The sequence below is a fragment of the Neophocaena asiaeorientalis genome, unplaced genomic scaffold (assembly GCF_003031525.2).
Source record: "Neophocaena asiaeorientalis asiaeorientalis breed wild unplaced genomic scaffold, Neophocaena_asiaeorientalis_V1.1 scaffold129, whole genome shotgun sequence".
NCBI lineage: Eukaryota > Metazoa > Chordata > Mammalia > Artiodactyla > Phocoenidae > Neophocaena > Neophocaena asiaeorientalis.
The window spans coordinates 7,447,817-7,459,037 of NW_020172446.1; the positions used below are offsets into that span (position 1 = coordinate 7,447,817).

An 11,221-nucleotide genomic window follows, 5' to 3' on the forward strand; every position below is an offset into this window, starting at 1 on the left:
CACTGGCTGATTTCTGCTCCTGGACACTGTCCACGCAGCAATTGTCCACCCAGTGTGTTACTCAGGGCTGAGGCTGAATCACAGCCCTTTCATCTCACCACCTGTGCCAGCCCTGAGGCCACGGAGCATCTTCATTCGGGAAATAGACCCATTTTTAACAGTAATCTAAACACGCTGCCTCTGGGAAGACCAATGAGGTCAAGAAAAGCTAAATCAGGAAAAGCTAACTGTCCTGAAGGTACTAGACCATCTCCCAACAGGCAAAGCTTGTTTCCAGAGCGAACTTTCTAATAGTTCCTTATAGTAGTTGCTGTTTACTGAGCGCTGGCCGTGGACCAGGCCCTGGCACTTCTTGTCCACGTTCTTACTTCAGCCTCACATGAGCCCTGAAAGGCAGGGGCTGATCCCGCTTTCAGGTGAGGGAAGTAAGAGAGATTGAATCACGTGCCTTGTACCACGCAGCCGGCCAGTAGCAGGTCGGTCACTTCCCATACCTGGCTTTGACCACTGGATTCTACTCCCTCCTGTTGAGTTGGCCTTCCGTATCCATGGATTCTGCATCCACAGATTCAACTAAAGATTTCGATTTTGATCCCCAGTTGGTGGAACCTGCGGATAAAGGGGGATAAAGGGGACAACTGTGCTATTCCATTTTAAATAAGGGACTTGAGCATCCTCACATATTTACAGAGGTCCTGGAACCAATCCCCCACAGATACTGTGGACGGCTTTATCCTTCTACTGTACCCAAACCTCAGTAGCTCTCCAGCGCCTTCCAGATTAAGCCTGAATTCTTGGCGTTTGGAATCTCTCAGGCCTAGACCCCAGCCCTCCTTTCCAGTCTGAACTTAAGGATGTTGACCCAGAGGCCTCAGGCAGCCAGGTTCATCCACTCACCATTCACTGAGTACACACCGTGCTTCTCCACCTTTGCCCTCACAGTTACCACTGCCTGTAATGCCCTCTCCACCCTCTCTATCAAGTGATTTCTGTTTATCTTTTAAGGTCTGGTTGGAATCCAGCCTCTTACAAGAAGACTTCCTTGATGTGGTAGTTTTAAAATATGTCCACAAGCTCTTTGATACTTTTCTCCTTCAGAACCTAATTCCCCTCCCCTTGAGTGAGGGCTGGTCGTGGACACTAGCTTCTAAAGAATAGGATAAAAGGGAAAGGATGGTGTAAAGGTAGTATAGCTTCCTTCATGCTTTCTCTCTTGGATCACTTGCTCCGGGGGAGTCAGCCGCCACGTTTTGAGGATACTCAAGCAACCGATGGAGAGGTCTGTGTGATGGGGAACTGGGCCCTCCTGCTGACAGCTTTGTGAGTGCGCCATCTTGGAAGCAGATCCTCCAATCCCAGTCTAGCCTTCAGGTGATGCAGCCTCTGCTGACGTTCTGAATGCAACCGCCGGAGCCAGAACTGACCAACGAAGCCACTTTTGAATTCCCGACCCATGGACATTGTTGCGAGTCACCAAGTTTTGGGGTAATTTATTCTACAGCAGTACAGAACTAATATCCTTACCTCCCAGCAAGAAGTGCTTCATGCCTCCTCTGAACCACTGGTCATCTGTAACATAACCCTGTGTAACTTTGTCTCATAATTAAGGTCAAGTACCCTAGAAATGGAGCCCTTGCCTAGTACTTCCAGTGACCAGTCCATGCCTTGCCAGCACTTAATCATTTGGGGTTAATAGATTAACCAACACAAGGAACATTGTGTAGGAACACACCTAAGGTATTTTGGTTGCCAGTTTACATGGATCCCAGGGGGTAAGCTGGATATGGGGGTGACTCTTAGTCTATAACACCCAGGGCCATGGTTAGACCTGGAAATGAATTGGCCTGAACTCAGGGGCTTTCTGTGGGCACAAAAGGCTGTATAACTTGGGTCCTTGGGCACAGCGTCTTATGAGGGTACAGGAAAGGCATGTAGCAGGAGTTGGGAGAAGCAAAAAAAGGCATGCCAGAGCCTCTGCTTATGTGTTGAAATCTTTGCGGTTGATTAACTGCAAAAATAATTTATAATTGTTATAGAAAATTTTAAAAAATACTTAAAAGCAAACAGGAAAAAAATTATCCTTAACTTATAACTCATTTTGACATATATCCTTCAAGATATTTTTCTCTGGAGGGGTGATGTGTGTATTCAACATGAAGACATATATGTTGAGAAAAAAGGGGTCACATTGTTCTAAACCCTACTTTTCTCACTTAACAGTACAATGTGAATCTTCCTCGTAGCATAATCAACACAGATCTCCTCTCAGAGTATTTTATTGTACAGGCATACTTCCTTGTATGATTTATTCTTTGCCTCATTGATGGGTACTTCGGCTCTTTCCACTTTTTTTTTACCCATAAACAGTGTTTCGACAGATATCCTTGTATACATATCTTTGTATAGTTGCCCAAATATTGGTTTCGGGTAAATTCCTGTAAGTGGGTTTATGGGCCAAAATACATGAACGTTTTTCAGGCTTTGGACACATAGTACCAAACTGCCCTTCAGAAAGTACCAGGTGTACACTTAACCTACAGTCCTTGCCAACACTGGATTTTCTTTTTAATTGTGGCCAATCTGATAGGTGAAAGATGTTATCTTACTCTTATCTTAACTTCTTTCATAACTTGGGAGGTTGGGCATGTTCCAATTGTTTATTGGTCATTTTATATTTCTCCTTTAGGAAGTTGTTTGTTCCTGTCCTTTGCACATTTTTCTGTTTTCCTTTCCAAAACTTATTTCTTTGAAATTGAATTATGCCAGTAATGTAGGTCTACCTGCTTGTGAAGCAGGCCATGTATAAAGCAAACCCCCCTTCACTATTCTCTTCGCCTTCTCAATATAATCACTTTTTGATAGTGTGAGGTATCTTCTGTATTATTTTCTATGCATTTATATACATACATATAGGTCTTTTTACGTTTTGTTTTTATTAAAAGGGGATCGTATTCTATGTGATGTTCTGATTTGCACCCCCCCCCCTTAATATATCTTGGAGAGCACCTCATATAAGCAATATAGATCTACTGCTTTCTTTTTGAATAACTGAGTAGTTTTTCTTTTTGAACAGCTTTATTGAGATAGAATTCAGTACCATAAAGGCACCCATTTAAAGTTCACAGCTTAATGGTTTTTAGTATATTTACAGAATTACAGAATTCTGTAACCGTTACCCGCAGTCAATTTTAGAACATTTTCATCAGCTCAGAAAGAAACCATATATCCTCTAGTTATCACCTTCCAAATCCCCCATTTCCCTCAGCCCTAAGCAACCACAAATCTACTTTTTGTCTCTTTAGATTTGCCTGTTTTGGATATCTTATATTAATGGAATCACGTGGCTTTTTGTGTCTGGCTTCTTTTACTTAGCATAATGTATTCAACGTTTATGCATGTTGCAGCATGAGCCAGTACTTCATTTTTTTTTTTGTTGTTGTTAATGGCTGAATACTATTCCATTGAATGGATGTGCTATAATTCGTTTATTCAACAGTTGATGGACTTTTTGGGTTGTTTCCGCTTTGGGGGTATTATGAATATTGCTGTTGTGAACATGAGCGTACAAGTTTTTGAGACATATGTTTTAAGTATATGTTTTCATTTCTCTTGGGGGTATATACCTAGGGGTGGAATTGCTGGGTCAAATGGTAGTTCTTTTTATGTTGCTGGATTCAGTTTGCTAGAATTTTGTTGAGAATTTTTGCATCTCTTTTCATAAGCTATACTGGTCTGTAGTTTTCTTTTCTTGTGATGTTAATTTTGGTGTCAGTGTAGCACTAACCTTATGGGATAAGTTGAGAAGCGTTCCCTCTTCTATCTTTGGGAGAGTTTGTGAGGAATTAGTATTACTTTTTCTTTAAGGGGTAGAATTCACAACTGAAGCCATTTGGACCTGGGCTTCTCTTTGTGGGTAGTTTTTTGATTACTAATTCAATCTCTTTATTTAATATGGGTCTTTTTAGATTTTCTGTTTCTTCCCAAGTCAGTTTTGGTAGTTTGTGTATTGCTAGGAATTGTTCATTTCATCTCAGTTATTGGCACACAGTCTTTCGTAGTATTTGTATTTTATTCTATGTAGCTTATTCTAGCCAATTTCCTACATTTAAGCTGTTTCCATTTTTTGCTGTTACAAAAAATGCTGCAATGGCCATTATATTGTATCTGTCTTTGTGTTCACTTGTCAGTGTGTTTACAGTACACGTTCTTCGAAGAGGAACTGTTGGGTCAGAGGTCTGTGTATTTAAAATGCTGATTGTTTCTACCTCCTTGTCCTCTTTTTGCTCATCTTTCTAGCCTTACCGATCTGAATAAGTTCTTTATGTCTATTAGTCTTGGTATCCTGGAGATTGGAGTCGGTAAGAATACACAGAACGAGTGGGAAGGATAGGTTTGAGAGCTGGGCGTTTGATGGCTGCTTCTGGTCAAGGGTGCTTGATGTGGGTGACCCAAGCTTGTCCTCAACCCTGTACATCCACAAGTGGGGTTTCCAGACCCTGGAACCTGAACTGCTGGGGGGTCAGAGACTCTTTGCCTCTGATGGGCCACGTTTAGCCTGGGAGAGGTCACTTGGAGTCTGCGGCAGGGCCAGGCCTCTGCAGGTGACTCCACAAGGGTCCTTTCCATGGTGGTTCTCCTCTGAGAATGCTAAGGGTGACGGGGCTGCAGGCAGTTCTGGCCCATTGGTGCCTGCAGAGGAAAGCAGGGTGGATGCCCTGCCCCTGCATGAAGAAGTGACAAGGACATGCTTCCTTTTCACTGCTTTCTTTTGTTTCCTATTCATCTGGGGACTGTCTCTTCTGGGCGCTCATTAACTCGTGGCTTGCCAGTGCCCTGATGTGGGCAGTGATCTTATGACAAAAAAGTGTAGCTGTTTTTACAGAACGGGAAGTGGGGACACTTCTGGGGCAACCTCTGCATGTGTTTATTAGGGTAGGGCTTTCAGTCCCTCACCCTTTCATTCCACTTTTTCTCCTTTTGGTCTTACCTGGAGTTTACAAGGGTGGCACCAAAGTAGGTTAAAAGTTTGGACTTACGTAGTTTACGATTTTAAAAATAACCCATCCAGGCCACTGGAGGCTGCAGTTCAATGGTTTTTAGGTTTTGCTCACCAGTTCTTGGGTCCCAAAAGGTGCCTTGGGGACAGGGGACAGGGACAGGCAGAGGTGACACATCAGGGGCTCTGCCTTGGCCAGAGCAGCTGTGCTTTTACTGGTTTTGTATGTTGGAGTTCTAAGTGAGACTTCTGTGAGAAGACAGAAGAGCTGTGTGTTGCCACAAAAGTTGGAAAACTACTTGTGTGGGACATCTTGGCCTCGCTGTTGGGCTGAAAACATCCCAAACACGAATCCTGCTGGAGGCTGAATCCCAGGGCTTTTGGAGACCTTGGCTTTTCCCAGGGACCCCTCCCTCTTGACAGAGACTGAGTAACTGTTCTCCCCAGGGCCATTTGCCAGGCCGGGCATGCTTTTCTCCCCCTCTTGTTGTATGGGGTATTCTGGCCCTCCAGCCCTGCAAAGGCAAGATCAAATTATCTTCTCTCTTGATCCGAATGAATTTTGTCCCTGGGGAAGCCCTGGGTTGAACTTCCAGACAGTCAACGGAGAGGCTTTCTCAGCAGACCTCCTGGCTGACGCCCCATCTTTCTCTCCCCGCCCTCTTTGTGTCTTTCAGTCAGCGGAGTTCTTTGAGATGCTGGAGAAAATGCAGGTGAGCATCCTCATTGTCGGGGAGCCAGGCACCGGGTGGGGATGCTGCAGTGACCTCAGCGGACACGACACCAGCAGAACCCACAGGCAAAACTCGGGTGCTTGGAGGGAGGGCAGAGAAGAGAGAACTCACAGTCCTGATGGCCTGGACCACCTGAGGCCATTTCCATGTCGAACGGCACAGAGGATTCTGGGACGGCTTCCGCCTGAAGGATGGAGAGAAGACAAACAGAACCTGCCAGCAGGGCAGACGGATGTGGGGAGGGTTTGAGGGGGTCCGTTGTCCCTGCAATGAGTTGGAAAGAAAGCCCCTTCTTAGGGGACTCATCTCACGTCTGCGAGGCAGAGCAGCGGAGTGGGAGATAGACCTGAGTTCAAATCCTGCATCTAATACTCGCTAGCACTAGTTCGTTCCCTTTTCTAAGCTTCTCGCTCCTGTTTTCTGTCTACTCACAGCACTGTTCTCACCTCGCTCTGACACCAGACGTGTGGCAGTTTGCCCACACTAAACAGTTCTGCAAAACCAGCTGGGTGCCCTACAGTTTCACTCAGTTCTGAGACTGTCTACCTGGAGATAGGGTCAGATCCCACAGGTGAAGGGCTCAGTCTCACAAGACCACCCTCCTCCCCTGACTTCAACACCAATCCCAAGTCCAGGTTGACACCTGTGCTTCTGACTCACTGGCTACAAATCGGAGGTTCCCACGACCCCCTCCTCGGGTTCGATTAATTTGCTAGAGTGGCTCACAGAACTCAGGGAAAGAGTTTACTACTAGATTATCAGTCTATTATAAAAAGCTGTAACTCAGGAACAGCCAGATGGAAGAATGGCTTAGGGCAAGGTGTGTGGGAAGGGATGCAAGCTTCTCTGCCTTCTTCGGGCACAGCATGTGTTCACCAACCAGGAAGTTCCCAAAACCCTGTCCTTTTGGGTTTTTGTGGAGGCTTCTTTACATGGGCATGATTGATTAAATCATTGGCTATTGGTGATTGATTGAATCTCCAGCCCCTCTCCCCTCTCTGGAAGTTGGGGGTGGGGCTGAAAGTTCCAACCCTCTAATCGGGGTTGGTTCCCCTGGCAACAAGCCTCCATCCTTAGGGACTTCCCAAAAGTTACCTCATTAACATAAACTTATAACAAGACACTCCTTTCACCTTTATGGCTCTGGAGCTGTTTTAGGAATCAAGGACAAAAGTCCAAATGCTATAACAAAAGATTGCTCTTATCACCTAGGAAATTCCAAGCGTTTTAGGAGCTCTGTGCCTCAAATTGCATGAAGACCGAATATATATTTCTTATTATAAATCACAATATCACAGCTTCTATAAATAAGAACGCCCGCTTACATGTAAAATACCCACTTACGTGGTTGTTGGGATGAAATGAGAAATATGTAAATACTTTGTAGGCATTGCACAAAAATCAGTGTTCAGTGTTGGGGGTCCTTTATAATCACCCCTCACCAAGGGGTCAGGGCTCACAAATGAGAACCACTGCCCTAGGGAATATGGGGGGAGGTCCAGAAGGCTTAATAAATGTAGATGGGAAGAAGATGCTGATAATAGCCCACGTATTTCAAGCACTTCTTGGGCTCAGAGATTGACAGGCGTTATCTCATGTCTTCCTGACAAGGCCCACAGGAAGTAGGCATATTATTATTATCCCCATTTCACAGGTGAGAAAACAGGCACAGAGATATTAAATAAAACACTTAAGGGCTCAGGGCTAGTACATAGCTTCAAGGCTTAGCCACTATATCATGGTGCTCTTTACCCTAAGTAGCTGCTGCAGGCTCCAGGAGGGAGGATCCGGTAGTGATGGAAGCTCTAGGAGGAGAGGCAGAGAGCGTGCCCACAACGGGCCTGAGATGCAGGTGGAGATGCTGAGAAGGCAGCTGCTACCAGCAAGCGTGGTCCTCATGGGAAAGCCAGGTCTCCCTAAGGGGGGAGGGGGAGGGACTGTTTGAGGGAAAACTATTATTAGTGGTTTTGTCATTATCACGAGCAAGTTATTAAAATCCTGCTCTGTGCCCAGCAGTGTGTGGACTACAAACTGATTTATGTGCGTTTAGGGAACGTACAGTCAAGTTGCGGAAACAGGAAGGGCACCGGCCTTGACAGTGAGTAATGGGAGGCAGTGTGTAATAGGTGCTCAGTAAAGCTGGGATCTTCACCTCGAGCCACGGAATCCCCGCACTCTGGCAAGCTGGCGGGGAGTTTGCGGCTCACCCTGCCTTCTCTCTGGTTGCTCCCACGATCCACTCACCCCTCACCGCTAGCCGGGGCCCCTGGCCTCCCCAACAGAAGGCTTCTCTGAGCACAGACTCCAGCCCCACTTAACTGGCCTCACTGTCCTCGTGTTTCGAGGCTGCTGGGTTCTCCTCTCAACTAGATTGGGAGGCTGGCAAGGACAGGGGTCTTTTTTCTTTTTTAGCGGCGCTATGCAGCTTGTGGGATCTTAGTTCCCCGACCAGGGATTGAACCCGCGCCCTCTGCAGTGAAAGCGTGGAGTCTTAACCACTGGACCACCAGGGAAGTGCCAGGGTTCTGGTTGCTTCCTGTGTGTCTCCACGGCAGGCGGCTGACACCCTTGGGCGGTGGGTCAATTTCATCTCAGTTGAGATTGCTGGTGGCTGAAACCGGACTTCCCAGTGCTTGGGCCTCTACCACGTGCCCACTGGGTCCCAGCCTCCTAGGGGCCACAGTTTCCAACTCCTCTGCCTGTATGAAACTCACATGGAAAGCGGCTTCTATGAAGTGTGGCTGGAGTCTGTCCTTGAGTGTGGGCGCCCTCTCTCATGCTGCGGGCGTGAAGACTGAGCCTCAGAGCAGTGAAGCATCCAGGGCACTCTGAGAGTTGTGAAGAGCTGAAACTAAGATCCAGGACTCCTGACCTCCCGGACCGAGAGTCTATGGATTTGAAGAAGGGCACAATCCCTGTGAAGCAGCAGGGGCCGAGTGCACAAGCTTTGGATCCCTTTGGTCCTAGGTTCACGTTCTAGCTGAGTATCCCTGGTCAAGTCACTGTACCTCTCTGAGCCTCAGTGTCTTCATGGCTGGGGATGGGGGAGGGGCGTATAATCATAATACCTGTTGCAAAGGATGACACCCAGAGACGGCCCAGTGCTGCGTGGTGGCTCTGTCGTGGGGGAAGGCACAGGAGGAGGTTTGCTGTCCTGCCCAGGGGCTGTTCCTAGGCAGGGATGACTAGTGCAGGACAAACAAAACAAACTCCTGACATCACCCCCATCCCCATCTGCCCAGTTTGCCTCCCTGGACAGGGTCTGCTGGCCACTCAGGTGGTCTTTATCCCTGTGTGTGGAAAGGAGCACCTGTCCAGCGGGAGGGGGCCCTCCCGTGCCCTCTTGAACAACGCCGCAGGTGACTCAGCCCCGCCAAGTCTGGAGAAGCCCAAGTCTAAACCCACCCAGTTAGCAGGAGTCTTGGGCTCTGAGAGCTGTGGGATAGGACCATGCACCTGTAGACACACTTGTAGACACACAGTCCAGCTTCAAATCCACGTGCTGTCACTCACAAGCTTTGTGACGTTAGGCCAGCAACCTACTCCCTGGGCCTCAGTTTCCTCGTTGGTAAATAGGTGCTGAGGGCTTCAAAGGAGACAACAGAGGGAGCGCCACGGAAGGCCAAGATCCTGATGTGTATTACGATCAGGCAGTGGCCGCTTCTGGACACTCTTCTCTCTAGAGGGGACCTGTTTCTCCCAGTGTGTCCCAGCGTCTCACACCCTCATTGGATTTATTCAAACAATCTTGGGAACACCATGTGCCCCCCTCCCTCAAAACCTAGTTAATTCAGAATATGACTGTAGGACCGGGCCCTGCTCCCCAGACGAGCATTTTCCAGATAACTGCAGATGATCCCCTTGAATCCATGCCCAGTCATGGTGCCTGTCCCTTGCAGTGACACATCTATGAGGTGGGAAGATGGGTGTTAGAATCCTCATTTTGCAGATGAAGCCACGGAGGCTGCAAGAGGCTCAACTTTGTCAAGGGTCATGGATAGTACGACAGCGGCAGAATGAGGACCAGGTGGCCTGCCTGTCACCCTTGGACCTTCCCACCAGGGAGGGGTGGAGCTGGTGTGGCATGAGGTCCAACATGTGGGCATCGATGACACCCGAAGATGCAGGTTCCCATCCTCACCCCTCACCTACTGGCTTTGAGAGAGCCTGGTGGAGATATTTAAGCACCAAGATATGCTTGATATACGGATATTTAAATATCCAAAGATATTTAATACCCGTAGTTTTACTATATAGTGATCAGTCTTCCAAGGGCTTAACACACTCTCAACATTTAATCTTCACCACAAGAGTAGGCGACGTTTTCGTTCCCATTTTACAGATGGGAACACCGAGCTACAGAGAGGTTTTGTGACTTGCCCATGGTCATCAGGTCATAAGCGGCAGTGTTGGGATTTGAATCCTGGTGATCTGGCTTGAGTCCACGCTCTTAACCCCCTACGCTGCTGCCTTGCTTGAGGCTGCTGTGAGGCCTGAGTGCGTATGGGCCCAGCACATGCCAGCTGTTGTTGCTGTTGTTACTAACCCCCAGCTAAGGCAGCTGCTCCTGATAGACTCCTCTGTTTGGCCTGTCTTCTGTGACCTTTGCTTTTCCATGGATCCTCTTTTCCTTGTTTCTGCAGGGGATCAAGCTTGAAGAGCAGAAGCCGGGACCCCAGAAGAACAAGGTGGGCTGGGCGGGTGACAGGCAGGGCACAGAGTTGGCATGCTGGGGTCTGCTATCTTACACTGTCTAACTCTTATTTTCACCAAGAGCCGCTTAAGTGGCCACACGGTGTTGACCGGTACACGGTGGGCAGCAAGGGTGGCCCTGGCTTGACACCTTTGGGACAGCTTCAGGGTGTGCTGGGGTGGAGGCCTTGGTGAGACAAGGCTTGTGGCTCAGCTTGGCTTCTCTGCACCTGCTCCTGCAAACAGACCGCATGCAGCACGTAGGGGTGTCAGGCTCTATGCTCCAGGCTCCGGAGGCATCAGCTCTCAGCTTCACCTTCCATTGCCAAGGCCCAGGCAGGCAGCTTATCACTTAGAGGTTAACCCCCTTTCCTGGAGGGGTCTAGGTGGGACCAGAGGTCATCTTCCTGTTACAGCATCCCAGGGTGAGAAGCTGGATCACAAGAGTGTGGCACTCCGCGCTCTGCGTACTGCATCTTCAGCTGGCAGGGTTTGCACTCAGGTTCTGTCAGTTTGGGGAAGAACTCAAGCCACATCCCAGAGCTGCCTCTAGGCTGTTCTGTCCGGTGTTCTTCCCACTGATGCTCCCAAAGCCCTGGTGCAGCCTGCCAGGCCCCCCAGCCTATTCCTTACCCCATCTGGAGTAAGGAGTAGAGAGGGGAGTGGAAACAGTAATCAAACTTTCTGGGCATTGCCGGGACTAATGGTGACATTGTGTGGTTTGTCTTGCAGGACGACTACATTCCGTACCCCAGCATCGATGAGGTAGGAATCCCCCTGGCCGCACGGCAGCTCTGGG

The 11,221-nt window shown here is 48.2% G+C and overlaps 1 protein-coding gene across 7 annotated transcripts in view; it reads left to right on the forward strand.

Moving 5' to 3' along the window:
* The window catches only part of RAP1GAP2 (RAP1 GTPase activating protein 2), a 185,617-nt gene that overhangs the window by 117,634 nt on the left and 56,762 nt on the right, over positions 1-11,221 (forward strand). For 3 of the 7 annotated variants that reach the window (XR_003001888.1, XM_024735479.1, XM_024735518.1), the window contains 3 exons: positions 5,674-5,709; positions 10,374-10,418; positions 11,155-11,187. Coding sequence is in view for 5 of the 7 variants with exons in the window: in XM_024735479.1 (XP_024591247.1) it covers positions 5,674-5,709; positions 10,374-10,418; positions 11,155-11,187 (114 nt within the window). In the remaining 2 variants the exon portion in view is untranslated. Of the gene's footprint in view, positions 1-1,353; positions 1,486-5,673; positions 5,710-7,811; positions 7,829-10,373; positions 10,419-11,154; positions 11,188-11,221 lie in introns of those variants that run through there. The other 4 variants (XM_024735499.1, XM_024735510.1, XM_024735528.1 and 1 more) reach the window with 4 other exon arrangements.